The sequence below is a fragment of the Rhineura floridana genome, chromosome 17 (genome assembly GCF_030035675.1).
Source record: "Rhineura floridana isolate rRhiFlo1 chromosome 17, rRhiFlo1.hap2, whole genome shotgun sequence".
Classification (NCBI taxonomy): Eukaryota; Metazoa; Chordata; class Lepidosauria; order Squamata; family Rhineuridae; genus Rhineura; species Rhineura floridana.
This window is the reverse complement of record NC_084496.1, coordinates 28799519-28816027: the sequence shown is the minus strand read 5'-3', so window position 1 is coordinate 28816027 and position 16509 is coordinate 28799519. Positions and strand designations below refer to the sequence as shown.

Here is a 16509-nt window from a genome sequence, read left to right as displayed (position 1 = left end):
AGAGTGAGGCTTTGCCACACCCCTTGTTGCTGCTCTTGCTGTTGCCTTCCCTGGGCTTGACCTCAGCCATCAACCTGTCCTCGTGGATCCTTTCCTCCCCAGGCCATTCCTCCTCCTCCCACTTGAAACTCTGCAAGGCAAGTTGTGGGAGCTTCCTAAAGTGGTCCTTCCCTTTCAGAGATGCTGCTGATTCCGGGGTCAAGCCACACGTTGACTTAACTGTGTTACGTGTGGGGCCCCAATCCAGATGGGACCCTAGCAGGGAAGGCAAAGCGTGTTAACCCTTTGCCCTCTACTCCCCACACTAGGGTCTCAATCCAGACCAGAGCCCCTGTGGTGGCAATTTTTTTGAGGGGAGGGCTACATTCACAGGTAGGCATGTGCTGGCCTTTCGATTGCCTTGGCAATTTCCAAGGAACTGCTGACCCCTTGGCTTGAGGCTTCACCACTGCCCTGGCTGAAAGGGACAGCAACCATTGTCTCTTCTCACCCGGGTAGCTTTTGTCTGTAGGTTTTGTTTACAGACAACAGGTTTGACATTTTGAAAGCTCATGCTTTACTAGATCAGCTTTCCCCAACCCAAAGCATCATGTTAGGGAAGGCTGCTTTAGATATATATGGAAGTCGTTCTAAAGTTTCTATGCCAACGTTGTATGCCCTCTCCCAATTATATAAATATGTAAACAGGGATGTAGTTGTACAGGGTCCCAGGAAGTCTTAGAACCCTTACTTTTGGGGGAGCAGGGTCCCCTATTTCTTCAGTGTCCTTTCTTGCTGATTGGAGCCAATCAGAGCGAAAGTAGGTGAGTCAGCCACTGCTAACACACTCCCCTTTAGTCTTAGTATAGCAACAAAAAAGGGAAACTCAGCAAAGGACGTTCCTTACCTTACAGCATCTTAGTACATTTACCCATGAACATGCAGAAAAAAATAGTAGTTCTAGATGAAAGGCAACACATGGAGATCTGTGTTGATTGTTGCAATGCATCACTAAGGGAAAGTACTCCAAACAAAGTCAGAGACCTAGAGCTCATTTTATTGTATAATCTTAAAAGGTGGTGTGGGTGGTGTGACTATCATGAAGGGACCTTGCACTTCTGAATTTGCCACTACTCAACTGTATATAAACAGAATAAGAGTTCTCCTTGATTGTCTTATCAAGATATTATGTGTCTGGGCTATCTGTAGGTCGACTGCTGGACATCCTTCACACAAAAGGACAGAGGGGTTATGTGGTTTTCTTAGAAAGCCTTGAATTTTACTACCCAGAACTCTACAAACTGGTGACAGGGAAGGAACCAACACGGCGATTTTCCACAATTGTTGGTAAGTTGGATCCAGCCTTCCAGGGCTCAGTTGGTGAAGCAGAAGTGGGAAGAAACCATGAATGAAAATGCTTGTATCACCTTTCCTGGCTGTTACATGGAGCTGTGATAGGAGCAAGCATGGGGAGCCAGGTAAGGACAGGAGGACAACCAGTTTCTAGCATAACGGCTGCAGCTGTGGGGCCCCTCCAGAGGTTGCTGGGCCCAGCTCTCATCACTCCTGACCATTGGCCATACTGGCTGTGGCTGATGGGATCTGGAGTCTCAACAGCCTTTCCCAACCTTTGGGTCCCCAGATGTTGATGGACTACAGCTCCCATCAACCCCCCGGAAGCATGGCCAATTGTTAGGAATGATGGGAATTGTAGTCCAGCAACATCTGGGGACCCAAAAGTTGGGAAAGGCTGATCTAGAGGGTTGTAGGTTCCCCAGCCCTGTCTTGTTGGACTAGTCCAAGGGTCCATATAGATAAGCATCCTGTTTACTGCAGTGGCCAGCCAGAATTCTTCCAGGAATCCCACAAGCAAAGCATAAAATCAATGGAAGGCGCCTGCTGCCACCTGCCCAGCAACTGTCTTTCAGTGATATGCTGCCTTTGAACGCGGAGCTGCCATTTAGCCACCACGAGTAATCACCGTCAACAAGATCTATTCTCCATGGGTTTGTCTAATTCTCTTTTAAAGGCATCTAAGCCAGTGGGCATTACCATATATTGTGGCGGTGGATTCTATAAATTAATTGTGCTTTTTGCAAAGACAGAACTGATGGGCTTCCTTCTGATAAAATGCCTGTCGTGTTGGACCTGAGAAATCAATCAGGGATGTCATGTTGGACCAGAGCAATATATCAGGGTTTCAGGAGAACTGGAGCAATCTGCTCTTTCAGTGCTTGCCCAGTCTGGAACTGTGGCATGAAATCATAGAGTTGGAAGGTAACACAGTCATCTAGTCTAACCCCCTGTCAGTGCAGGTAATCTGCTACTACAGCATTTGGCTTTTGTTCATCCATTGCTTGGCCAGTCTGGAACCATTGTGGCTTCTGTTCTTTGCCTTCTGACTCTCCAGATGAATCCAAGGCTCTCTGGACCAGGGCATTTTGCCTCCATCACCTTGATCCATACCGCTACTCACTTTTGGTGATGTAACACTCTCAGCTGTGTAGCCATGCTACCCTAATTTCATCCCTTTTTTATTTCAGTAGAAGAGGGTCACGAAGGCCTCACGCATTTCCTGATGAATGAAATCATCAAGCTGCAGCAACAGGCCAAGACCAAGGATGCGCAGCGCTGTGAGCTCTTGGCCAAATCCCGCCAGTTTGAAGACGAGAGGAGGCAACTGAAGCTCAACCTGAAAGAGTTGCTGACCTTCCAGGAGAGGTACAACAAGATGAAAGAGGAGCGGAACAACTACAATGACGAACTCGTCAAGGTCAAAGACGAGAATTACAACCTGGCGATGAGGTATGCCCAGCTGAGCGAAGAGAAGAACATGGCAGTCATGAGAAGCCGAGACCTCCAGCTAGAGGTGAGAGAGGCAGCATGGCTCATTGGCTTGTTTGGCTTGGTGTCTGGCTGCAACGCATACACCATTTTTGCCCATTTGTCTAAGGTAGGGATGGGGAACCTGTGACCCTCCAGATACTGTGGACTCCAACTCCCATCAGCCTCAGCCAGCATGCCCAATAGCCAGGGATGATGTGTGTTGCAGTCCAATAACATCTGGAAGGCACAATGTTGGCCATCAGTCTATGTTATTGACATACGCTGGTTGAAGAGTCATTCTCTCTCCCCAAAGAACGTCGGGAAGCGTAGTTCAATATCCAGTTGAAAAGTCTCAACACTCTCAGCAAATGACAGTCCCCATGATTCTTTTTTGGGGGGGCGGAGTCACAGTAATTAAAATAAAGCAACTATACATTTAGAATGTTGATAAACCCCATGGCAGAAAGCTAAATTAACATGATTCCTTTAGGCTTATAGTTACTTGCACTTCCTCTGTCACAGCTTCTTTGTAATGTCTGAAATGACCCTGGGATGACTTTGTTTTATTCCCTGCGCTGTTCTGGGTCAATGATTTCTTGCTGATTTGAGGAAGGGGGGTAGTTCAGTGGCAGAGCAGATGTTTTCCATGCAAAAGGTCCCTGGCATCTCTCGCTGGGCTAGAAAAGACCCCTGGAGAGCTGGCAATTAATGTGGTCCACTGTTCTCCAACTGTGGGTCCCTAGATGTTGTCGGACTACAACTCCCATCTACCCCAGACAGCTTTGCCAGCAGCCAAGGATGATGGGAGCTGTAGTCCAACAACGTCTGAGGATCCAAGGTGGAGAACGGTGATGTAGGCAATACTGAGCTGGATGAACCAATGGTCTAACTCAGTAGAAGGCAACTTCCTATGCTTAATGAGGCAATCACCTTTGTTAACCCTTAAAGGAAGTTAACCAGAGATTCCTTTGCCCTGGTTTAATAATGCATAAAGCTGGTTGGGATAGGTGAGTTGGAGACCACCCCAAGTGTGTGAAATGTGGGCTGTTTCGTGCACACCGTTAACCAGAGTGGAGTTTACTGTTGGGGAAAATGTTTATTTGATGTGTGTCCACTTGTTTCTCTCTCACACACAAACAACACACATACACATGCTCACATTGGTAGATTGACCAGCTGAAGCACTGGCTGAATAAGGTGGAAGAGGAATGTAAGCTAGAGAGAAACCAGTCCCTGAAGCTGAAGAACGACATTGAAAACCGACCAAAGAAGGAACAAGTTCTGGAACTGGAGCGAGAAAATGAGATGCTAAAGACCAAGATCCAGGAGTTGCAGTCTATCATTCAGGTGAGTGAGGAGAAGTTTCTGGTTGGTACATACAACCCATGGGGGCACTGTTGGGCAGCACAGGCGGGGGCTTCACTTGGTACTTGAAAGACTTGGAGCACAGACCCATGGCATAGGTTTGCATACAAATATGCGAATGTATATGTATCTTGTTCTGCTGAGGATTGGTGCTCGCTGGGGACATGGTAGCAATTAGGAAGGCAAGGCAACTCTCTGCAGGCCCTGCTGGCTGACCTTTGGAAGATGATGTCTGAGCAAAAGACCAGAGTCATCTGAAGACTTAAGAAGGCTGGCAAGGCCTTCCTTTCCAGTGGCTCCACCCACTTGGGAATGCTGCCTACTATCCCTAAAGGGCCGACAGCTGGTTCTGCAGTTGCATGCTCTTGCATGCACGTGGTACAGGAAAGCCTGAGGGGGGTGGGAGAGCCACATCCTCAGGCCAGGACAGTGTCAAAGAGGGTGGAGAGGGCTGTGTCCCCAAGAGTGGGCGGGCTTGTGAGTGGGGATGTACGCAGGTGCCTCAGTCCATTAATTCTCACTGTCATCTGGCATTTTCCATTCCACTGCAGTTGGCTTATTTTCCACAAGACTTTTCTTTGCTTGGTGAGGTTCTAGTGATCTGTTTTGGGAGAAGTGAGAAACAATGTTTCATGCATAGTATTTAATAATATGTAATATTTATTTACAGAGCTCTGTGTAGTCTGTAATTCTATGCAAATACAGCAAAAGAAGAGGGTAGCATGCAGCATGTAGAGTTTAACTTTCTGAAAATCTTGGCTTTCACTTTTTAAAAAGGCAAGTTTCTAGGCCTCATGCTTCTGGGGGCATGCTTGTCAGTAAGTGGGGCGCTTGGCAAAGTCTCAAAAGCTGAGTAAAACTTTTGGCGTCAGGGTGCACCTTCAGTGCCTTGCCCTCCCCTATAGACAAGCAAATGCTGGAAAATTATGCAAAACATTAAAAGCTAATTATGCAAATAAGGGGAAATACAAATCATGGAAATTTTGCATAACTTACATAAGGCAGCTTTCCAGGTGCAGAAACCTAAGCTAAAAGTATGCACACGTGGGTTTTTCTATGTGCTCAAAGTACTGCATAGTAGTTCTTCTTTACAACGACTCTGTAAGGTAGACCAGATTTATTACCCCTGTACTACAAATGAAAGGCAGACACTGAGAGAAAAGCAACATATGTGAAGCTACCCAGTGTGTTAGTGGCTGAGATAATTTGAAATGGGGACTTTCTGGTTCACTCTTTTAATCGCTCCATTACACCAGCTCTCATGGAGTATCTTGCAACTTTCCGTCAGTGAAGAATAGGGATGGGATGTCTTAGCCAGTTCTGGCTCCAAAGCATTCTGTCAGCCTAACAAGACGGTATCAGTTTGAGTCCATTCTTTGTCTGCTAGCCACTCCTTTCACCAATCCTTATTTTTTGCAAACTATATAGTTAATACGTTATTTTTAAAGGAAATAGTGATAATTTTAAAAGAAATATCAATGAATATTTCTGAAAGGAAATATTGATATTTTAAAATGAGATGTCAATAAATTAAAGGAAAGAGCGATAAAATTATATTTCTTAATATTAATATCCTAGAAGTGGATATTTTTTTAAAAAAATATTTTTGAAATAGTTGCAGAAAATTGCTACATAAAAATCTGATCCGCAACATTAGAGAATAAATGAATTAATGGAAAATCTGATACCAAATCCGAACTGGACAGAATTCTAGCACATCCCTAGAGCAGAGTTTTGAGGGAACTGGAGAGTTTGTTACCCCATGTCAAAATGAGAGTAAGTTTCCCGCCATGCTGGAATGTTCCAGCCCTTCTAAAAGAGGAACAGAGGTGCCATGCAGCCTTCCCCAGCCCCTTCTTACTGAGACCCGAGCAACCCTTCCACTCACCAAGTTTTGGTGTATTCCATCGTGCAGTCTAAAAGGACCCTCCCCATATTCCCATCTGCTGGCTGTCGTCTTCCCGGGAGATGCATTGCAAGTAATCATTTGAAAGAGTGAGAGCATTAATCAGTTATTCAGCATGACTAACTTGAGCTTAATCACAAGTTGGAAACAAAGCAATGGAGAAATAGAGCTGTAATTAATTGGAGCCAGACAGATTGGTTCACCCAGCCAGGAGGGCAGGGGAGGAGAGGTGGCTACGTAGCCATGTACACTTCCCCTTGAACTCGGCGAGACTTAATTTTGAGTAAAAATGCGTAGGATGAAGATTTCCATGGAGTATAGATCTGAGATCTCGTACAGGAACAGTGCAAGGAGGTGGGGGAGGTGGCTTTTTTGTTTTTGTTTCAAAAGGTGATTTTTTGTTTTGTTTTTTGCTTGTCACATAATTGTGCTTTTGACTCCCAGTTTATGAGATTATTTTTGGACAGCAAATCATTTCAAGGCAGAGGGGAAAGAGCTCACTGCAGCTGAGAAGCTAACATTTGTTCTAATCACCAGCAGACATGGATTCCCCCCCCCCTATTATTCATGGCGTATTGCCCTGAAATGGCTCTGCATGATTTAAGAATGTCTCCGCTTATACTCTTAAGCCCTGCCCTCTGTGGCAAACAACAGATTTCACTCTCTGGAAGCCGTCCTGAGCTGAGAAGTTATTTGCATGCTGGGTCTCTCTGGAAGGATGTGGTCAAAGGGCCGGAGCATGTGACTGGGGACCTGAGACTCTGGGGGCCTGGTTCAGATGTTGGTTGGGAGGCACTCCAGTTCCCAGGGCGGAGGGGCCCAAGGAATGCTCAAACCCCTCCACCACTTTACCCCAACCCTCCAACGCTATCCAGATGAAAATAGAGACACGCTGGGGAGTTGTGAACCAAAATGCACCCCCTCCCATTTTGCCACCACATTTGCAGGTGTCAAAATGGGAAGTGGATATTAGGGGTAGAGGCGAATGTACCACCAGCTGCAAGGTGCTCCTCTTGACAGCTGGTGGATGGTGGTCACCATAAATACGTAAGAAGGGCCTGGTTGCTGGATCAGACCCAAGACCCAGCATAGTCCGGCATCCTGTTCTCACAGTGGCCAACCAGATGCCCCGGTGGGAAGCCCACAAGCACGACTTGAGTGCAAGAGCACTCTCCCTGTCTGTGGTTCCCAGCAGCTGGTATTCGGGTCCTCTAGTACTCGAAGTAATATAGCCATCATGAATAGTAGTCATGTGTACCCCGCAATCTTCTGCATGAATATTCCTAGAGAAGCTAATAAACTTTTACCCACAGAATGCCCCCTTTGAGCAATGCTACCTCTTCAGATGGCATTGTTCCAGGGGGCATTCTTGGGAGGGAAATGGCACACATGATCATCCTTCTGGCAGGTGGACACCATTTTTCCTCCAGAAACTCCTCTGTGTGATGGTAGCATAGTGCAAATGTCTCCTGCTAAACACATTTTTATAAGAAGTTTTGATTAACGTACACATTTTTGCAATCAATTTCTCACCATATAATAAAAATAAAGTTTTGTACTTTATTTTCACTCATATATTCATTTTTATGCACACTTTCCTCTAACATATGAATTTTTCTAAACTTTGGTTGGCAAACAGCATTGCAAAATTTAGTAAGTGTGAATTTCGAAGGCTGGCTGTGTTTCAGTTCCCATATTGTTTTAGAGAGCACAAATTTGATAGATTCAACTTGAAATGTGAACTGAATCAAATTTCTCACCCAACCCTACCCTGTAACAACTCTGCCTGTTTTTTCCTTCTGCCTATACACCACTGCCCTCTATCCATGCCTTTTAAACATCTCCCTGTTATAGGCTGGGAAACCTAGCTTGCCGGATTCAGACAAAGCCATTTTGGATATCCTAGAACATGATCGCAGAGAAGCTCTGGAGGATCGACAGGAGTTGGTCAACAAGATCTTTAATCTTCAGGAAGAGATCCGCCATGCAGAGGACCTCCGTGATAAGGTGTGATGGAAGGCTGGGCGGAGAGCAGAAACAGAAAGCAAATTCTAAGTCTAACTGTTTGGTATTTATTTATTTATTTATTTATTATTAAATTTATTAGTCGCCCATCTGGCTGGTTGTCCAGCCACTCTGGGCGACGTACAAGATAAAAACAATACATTAAAATGTTAAAATTTAAAACCATAACAGTAAAAACCTAACCCACCCCAAAAGCCTGCCTGAAGAGCCAGGTCTTCAAGGCCCGGCGGAAGCTCATCATAGAAGGGGCATGGCGGAGATCATTTGGGAGAGAGTTCCACAGGGTGGGGGCCACTATTGAAAAAGCCCTCTCATCTGTATCGATGTTGTACATTCAGCAGAATGCCCAAGTGAGAGGACGAATCAGTTCTATGTCCAGGGTTGGTTTTCATTCCTGTGCACCCGTTCTCCCAAAAGCAAAGCCGAGACAAGCTGGAAGTAATTCTTGATTGTGTTTGCTTGGCACCTCTTCTGCACAAAACCAGCTGCTGTCATGTGCAGTTTCCCCTTCCTTTGCACTGGTGCTATTCACACAGTAACGTGCTTTACTGTGTTCGGCTACCCGCAGGCAAAGGGTCAACAGCCTGGCCTTGTGCCTTCACTTAGCCTCTGAGCATATCAGTGTCTAGATTTTTGTCTGCCATCTGGAAAATACGCTTCATCGTTCCATGTGGCGCAGTATGACATTTGATCTTTTTTTATCATCTATGCCCATTTTGCACACTATGGAGACGGATGCATCCAGAGCAGTTGCCCCAATTATGCTGCCCCCATGTTATGCGACCACTTGACCAGCTTCCCTAATGGTGGGATGATGTGCAACAAGGCCTTACAAACAGATTCAGAACAATGCCTCTGCAGCGTGACTCCTTGGCACCTCAAAGCCTCCTGTCTTCCTGCAAGTGGCCAAGCTCATGTTCTGGCATGCGGAGAGACAGATCAGCAGGGCTCCATGAGAAGGCTAGACCTTTATCGATTGCCTTGATGCACTCTCCTTATTGATTGATTCATTTGTAGTACCTTGAAGAGAAACAAGAACTGGAGTTAAAATGCTCAACTCTTGGGAAAGACTGTGAAATGTACAAGCACCGCATGAACACAGTGATGATTCAGCTGGAGGAAGTGGAGAAGGAGAGAGACCAGGTACCTGAAATCACAAGAGCTGGGGGGCCAGGGAGGGAGGATGGGAAAAGATTCAAGGGAGGAAGGGGGAAAGGGCTGAGCCAAGAATTCCTAAAGGAACTTTTTTCAGCTCACATTCGGCAGGGGAGGGAAAAGGCTTTGGGAAATGATGTCTCCCCCCCCCTTCCCTATTCATCTTTTCTAGTTTGTTTGTTTATTTGATTTATATCTCGCCCTTCCTCCCAGCAGCGGCAAACAAAAACCCCTAAAAACACTTTAACGCATCATAAAAACAGACTTTAAAAAACATATTAAAACAAAATATAATTAAAAACATTTTTAAAGCTTTAAAAACATCTATTTTTAAAAAAAAGGTTTAAAAACATCTTTAAACGGTTTAAAAGCATCCGAAATTTGCAATAATTTTAAAAGCTCGAATAAAAGCTGCCCAACAGAATGACTAAGGGTGCAGTCCTAATCCCACTTACCTGGGAGTAAGCCCTACTGAATTCAGTAGGGCTTACTTCTGAGTAGTCATGGTTAGAATTGTGCTGATACTCTAAACCAGGAGTGGGGAACCCTTTTTTAGCCTGAGGGCTGCATCCCCTTAGGAGCAACCTTCTGGAAGCCGCATGCCACTGGTGGGTGGGGCCAGAAGCAAAAATGGGCAGAGCAACAGATGTGACTCTTACCTTTGTAGGCCACTTGCCAGCCGCAAATGTCAGCCACACTCTCACCCGGCTTATTTCTCCATCCTGCACCCGGGCAAGCAAGTTCAAAGGCACATTCCAGCCAGGCGAAAGCACTCAGGGAAAATAGGCCCAGTAAGGGGCATGGCCTGGAGAGAGTCCGAGGGGCCAGGCAGACAGGCTTAGAGGGTCACATCTGGCCCTTTGGCCTGAGGTTGCCCACCCCTGCTGTAAACAATACAAATAACGGTACTATTATACGAGCCAGTTATACAGTTTTTGAACGGCTGCACCCAAAAGCAGAGCTTGGAAGATTACTTTTTAAAAGTAATAAATTATTATTATTATTATCTTTATTTATACCCCGCCTTTTTTCCAAACTGGAACTCAAGGCGGCTTCCAGATAAAAGTAAGTACATATCATTAAGAACCTACAAACATATAAAACATATAAACATATAAAAATCAGCATTAAAACAGAATTAAACTATTAAGATGTTAAAAGCCCAAATTTGTCCCACTTGCTTTGCTTTTTGAAGGCATTCCATTCGCGGGATGAGGCACAAGCGCAATATTCCCAGTGCTTGATCGAGAAGGATAAGTACCGGAAGCAGATCCGGGAGCTTGAGGAAAAGAACGATGAGCTCCGGATTGAGGTGGTCCGGAAGGAGGCCTGCATCTTTAATCTGGAGTGTAAACTGAGACGTCTCTCCAAGGACAACTGCTATGATCAGGTAAAACCAGGGAAAGTTGTCGCTCTGGTCTCTTGCTCTGAGTCGCTATTCTAAGCTCTAGGGGAAAGTGGTATTGCATTGTACTTATTTATTTATTTTTAAAAAATTGAAACTCCATATTCATCCAAAAGATGTATACAATTTTAAAATAAGCAATGCAAACAAAAGCAAAAAGCTAAACAATGTAATAACATCTGAGAAATCATAACCCAAAAACTATTCAGTCAACTAAGACTCACTGTTTGAAAAGCCTGAGCAAATAAAAATGTCTTGCCCTGGGGCCAAAAAAGAATACAATGTCTATGCCTGTCTTCAAAAGTTCTTCCAGATCTTTCCTTCCTGCTAGGTTGTCCCCTTCCATACCTGACAGGAGTGTAGAGGGCCATATCTTCCCGTCTGAGGCTGTCTGAGCTCTGAGATTGTCGGGGGCAACTCTCGCTCCCGCCACCCTCACAGGCACGCCTGGTGGGAACATGAGAGAGGGCCTTCTCAGTGGCTGCCCCCAGGCTCTGGAACTCCCTTCTTATGGAGGTTAGGCTGGCTCCCTCCCTGCTGTCCTTCTGTCAGCAGGTGAAAACCTTTCAATTCAAACAGGCTTTTGGGGAACTGACTGCAAGGGCTATTAACAGGATGATGTTTACTGATTTCTGTTTTGTGTTTTTTAACCACTATGTTTTGAATGGTTTTAGTTCTAAGGATAGCTTAATTACATTTTAATTATAACTTTCCGTATGTTTTGCTTCTGTGTTTTCAAGTATATTTGTTTTAATTTTTGTAAGCCGCCTTGAGTCCCAGTTCTGGGGAAAAGGTGGGATATAAATGAATGAATGAATGAATGAATGAATGAATAAATAAATAAATAAATAAATAAGGCAAGTATGAAAGCAATTTGTAATCAGAGCAAGTTGCAGAAGGAACAGCATCTTCTTGGGAGCTGTTAAAGTCACTGAGTAATCTGACCCCAAAGCCTTTACAGAGGTCACAGGAGAGCACCTGACTCCCCATGGCCTATTTTGGTTAAGAGGCTTTGCAGGCTGGTGTGACCATCTCCCTGCAGTTCTCTTCTTTGAGCCAGAGCTGAGTTGTGCTGCTTAGATGCAATCCTTGCTTGACATTCCTCGGATCTCAGGTTCAGAAAATCGTGGAAGCATGACATCACCGGCCAGTACTAGGTGTCTCGGAGCACATTGAAGCAAGCCTAGAACTTCTTGCCAGCCCTGGAACTTTGGGCCATAGCCCAAACCTTTTGAATATGGGCCCTGCCTCTGATTCTACCATGTGCAAGGGGCTGTCCTGCTAGATCAGGGAAGAGAAACCTGTGGCCTTCCAGATGTTCATGGGTTGCAGCGTCCATCACACCTGGCCATTGGCTGTGCTAGCTGGGGCTGGTGGGAGTTGGAGTCTAATAACATTTGAAGGGACACAGGTTTCCCACCCTTGTACTAGATACACAATTTGTAAGTGTGGCATTAGAGGTCATTTAGTCCAACCCAATGCTGAGTACAAACTCTTCAGTGCAAGCTGCAGCTGCAGCATCCCAGACAGTGCCCAGCCTCTGCCTAAATTCCTCTGGCAAAGGAGGGACCACGGCCTCCTAAGGCAACCTCTTCCACAGCTGTCCCCATTGGGAAGCTTTTCCTGATCATCTCTTACAAGCAATTCTAACCATGTCTGCAAAGAATTAAGTCTGATTGAATTCAAAGGGGTTTACTCCCAGGCAGTGGGGGGAGGTTGATAAAAGTGCTATGGATGCCAGCATGCAAGGATTGCTACGGGCAGCAAAAAAAAAAAAAAGTGACAGTATGCTGTACCAGTGAGTACTGTTTACAAAAGCAGCCTTGCTCTCAGGTAAAAGGGGCTAGGACTACAACCCTGATTAGGAGGCCATGTTGAGCTCATTGGTCACTAAAGCCCTCCTTTTATATACTTCCAGAGTTTGCCGAGGAATCTTCCCCTCACAGTGATTTCTCAGGTTCTAGAAACCCCCAGCCCCAAAATCAATGGCCAGGAGGCAGACGATTCCTCGACCTCTGAGGAGTCTCCAGAAGACTGCAAATTCTTCATTCCCAATCAACCGCGAATCAGAAGGATGAACCTGAAGGGAATCCACGTATGTTCCAGTACAAGACCATACTCCTGGTGGCCAACGGTTATGCTTTAAAACCTCTGGGGCAGCCTTCACCAACCTGTGCTTGTCAGATGTTTTGGATGGTAATTTGTACTCCAAAACACCTGGAGGGTGCCGGGTTGCTGGAGCATGATCTGGAGGGCAATCTGCATTCGGGCCATGCTGTGGCGACAGAGGAGTGTTACACTTCCCTCCATGCCCTTTTCCTCAAGATGAAAGCTGACCCCAAAGATGTGATTGATAGGGATGGAAAGATCAGCCTAAATCCATCCTGTTTCATTTTTGCTGTCACTCAGTCCTAGTGCTCTCTGTTTTTGTGTGGTTTTTTTTGAAAGAATGCATGAAAAGTTCACATTTAACTTGTGCACATTATTATTATTATTATTATTATTATTATCCCGCCCTCCCAAAAGGAGCATTATAGTAATTTCCCTAAAACAGTACTTCTCAATGCTTTTCAATTAATTTTTTCTATAAAATATTCATTTTATACACATTTTAACAGTAAAATGTGTATTTTTGTGCGTGCTTTTTGTTTGCCTACTGAAACTGGATTGCAAAAACCGAAGTGCATAATCCAACTGAAGTTGTGTTCCGATCTGCAAGCAAGTTGCAGACTGTCTATAACTGTCAGTCTGTTGCAAAAAGCAGACCAAATACACTCCTCCTCTGCCTACCAGGAGTATGCTGCCAAAGTTATTGGTAGCAAATAGAAGCTTGGGGGGGGGGTGCTGGGAAAATGTCACAGAGAAGAGGATTGCCCCCCTTCCTGTTCTTGCACTATGATTCTGATTCAAACTAGGGCTCCCCACAGTTGCTTTCACTAAAGCAAGAGCGGTCCAGTTTTAAGCAGAACTTTTAAAAGCACATCATTAAGATACAGTGTACTGTTTGACTCTTCCTTTGGGGTATATAAGCATCTAAGGCTACTAAGCATTTCTTCTATTAAGCATGCTTGAGTTTTCAATGAAATTGTTATGTTTGGTTTCCTAACACACCCTGCTTCTTAGTGCAGGGTCCCTTCATGATAGTCACAGCCATGCCCCCTCCTCCCCTTTTTGCTGCCGGGTTGAGCATGAGATCCTTGTTAATGCCTTCTCCCACAACAGATGTCCCTAGGAGTTAATAAGCATGAAAGGGGAGAGTGTTAGCTACTGAAAGGAGTCTTCTCAGCGGCTGACTCATCTCCTTTCACTCTGATTGGCTCCAATCAGCAGGGAAGAACAAGGAAGCATGTTATAAGACTCTTCTCAGTGGCTAACACACTCCCCTTTCATGCTGATTGGCTCGTAGGATGCTGGAGACATAGGGACCCTGCTGAGACCTGCTCCCAAAAACGTAAGGAGTCTCAGACCCCCTCAGACCCCAGACGACTACACCCCTGCTTAAGCCAATGTGTGACAGGCTGTTGCAGGGCACACCATGCTGTTAAAAGCTTGCTATATAGCATAGGGCAGTGGTTCCTAAGCTTTTCCCTCCACGGATCTCTTGAAAATTGCTGAGGGTCTTAGTGGACCATTTCATTATTTTTCTGCCTGTTGTAGCAATTGTAATGTACTGTGCTGGATGCAGTATGATTTTTAATTGCATTTTTATTGCTTCCTTTATTTCTTATAGATTGCATTTTAATGTATTAATAATAAATTACAATATAAGACAGAAAAGAAGCAATAAATGTACAATTAAAAATATATATGAATATTTAATGTCATGATGTGCCATCTCCCATCTTCAACTATAAATCCGCAGACACACCACAGGCCACCTGAGTGAAGGTCATGGACCACTAGTGATCCACAGACCATGGTTTGGGAACCTCTAGCATAGGAAACGCCTGCAGTGATTTGGGGTGAATGATGGGCACGTCCCTCAGTGGCTGGGCTGGTCCGGTCCATGGGCCACAGTCCGGGGTGAGTCAGAAGTCAGGAGCCCAGAGCTGTAGGACAAGGTGGTATTCTGTACCAAAGAATGTCAGGAGTGACTGACAGATCAGGAGACAGGATCAAGGAGCGAGCCAGGGACCAGGACTGAAGAATAACCAGGAATTCAGAAATACATCATTGCTCAGGAAGACTCTTCATTTGCTGTTATAATTCCTTCCTGCCTAGTAGGGATGTGCTAGAATTCCACCCCATTCAGATTTGGTATCAAATTTTCTATTTACTCACTTATTCACTTTTGTTGTGAACTGGATTTTTATGCAGCGATTTTTCCCACAGCTATTTTTGGAAACAGATTTTCTGAAAAAACAAAAATCTTTGTCTGAACTATTGATATTAATATTGGTATATTTACTGATATTTTCCCTTCACTTTATCGAGATTTCAATTTATCAATGTTTCCTTTAAAATATTGCTATTAATATCAATATTGTTTTCAGGGGGGCAATGGATTGGTAAAAGCAGTGGCTTGCAAATTGATACAAGCCTGTTAGGTCTGTGGATTGCCTTTGAACCGGCACTGGCCAGCGGATCCCATCCCTACTGCCCAGGGAAATCCAGTGGTGTGCCTGGGTGGCTGAGTCAGTCCAGAATCTGAAGGTATTTCACTAAGAAGACTGCCGTCTGCAGTTGAATTGTTCCCCCACGGGTGAGCTCCACATGAATCCATCAGCTCCTGACACTCAGGCAGTGATCCTGGGTGTGAGGATAGGAGTGCTACAACAACACAAGTGTCCATGGTTCCATCTTGGAGGGTATGCAAGTATTAATGGCATAATATTGATAATACCCTACCTTACAGATGGCAAGCACAGGGTGTGCAGGTAGCATAGCTGGATCAAATGGTACAAATAGCTGTCGATGTGACACAGTTGGGAAGAAATTTGTCGTCTGCTGTGTTCATTGGAGCTCCTGTGATCAGAATACAGCATTTCTCTGCCTTCTTGATAGTTGCAACAAGAAAAACAAAGCCGGCAAATTGGAGTGATCCTTTAAGCCCAGTGCAAATGGAAAAGCTGATGGACAGCAGAGGACTGATGGGTAAATTCCTATTGGCTAGAAAGGATAATAGGAAGAAGGCAGCCAAACCGCAGAGCAAAATTAGCTACCTAATTCACAGTTAAATTAAACGATGTCTTGGACTCATTCAAGTGTTCACGGAAACAAGCTTGAACTCCTTGATTCTGCTTGATTGACTGAGTAACTGGATCTTCTGCCACTCTGGTAAACTCTTCACAAGTTGTACTAACACAGATCCAGCTGCTGTGGAAGAATTGGACTATTTCTTCCTGCCTGTATTTGATGGCCCTTTGCAATCTTTGCTGTCATGACTGCCAGAAGCAACAGAGCTCTTGTTCATGCTAACGTTCAGGATAGCTTGGATTTTAGTGGCAGATTTAGGGATTTATTTTTTTTAACAGTCTCAGGATTTGCCGTAGTCTGCTGGCTCCAGAACTGGCCTGGTGCTGCTTGGAGATTTCTACTTCCTAGCTGGCACACCTTGATGATTTCATTAGCAGACATCCTATGGCATGCATTTCTTTATTTCTGTATGCATTTATACAATGCCTTTCCGAACAGCCACTCAAAACTATTTAACATGAAAATGTAAATTGAATCTCCAGACTGTTGTCCATTGTTTCTTGCCAATAGTAATCACAGGTTCAGGTCTGGCGCCAGCGGGCAGCCAGGTTGGGCACTGACTGAGGGCCCCCGCAGCTGGGGTTTGGTGGGTGTAGCTCCTGCTCTGTGATCTGCACTAGCATCAGGTTATAGTGCACGTGCCCTGCGACCC

At 45.0% G+C, this 16509-nt stretch overlaps 1 protein-coding gene across 4 annotated transcripts in view; it reads left to right on the top strand.

Annotated features, from left to right (window-relative positions):
- Positions 1-16509, top strand: part of CARD11 (caspase recruitment domain family member 11) — a 98895-nt gene that overhangs the window by 40795 nt on the left and 41591 nt on the right. For all 4 annotated transcript variants that reach the window (XM_061599472.1, XM_061599469.1, XM_061599471.1 and 1 more), the window contains exons 3-9: positions 1189-1326; positions 2523-2848; positions 3973-4152; positions 7931-8083; positions 9119-9244; positions 10452-10646; positions 12580-12756. In XM_061599472.1, coding sequence (XP_061455456.1) covers positions 1189-1326; positions 2523-2848; positions 3973-4152; positions 7931-8083; positions 9119-9244; positions 10452-10646; positions 12580-12756 — 1295 coding nt within the window. The remainder of the gene's footprint in view (positions 1-1188; positions 1327-2522; positions 2849-3972; positions 4153-7930; positions 8084-9118; positions 9245-10451; positions 10647-12579; positions 12757-16509) is intronic.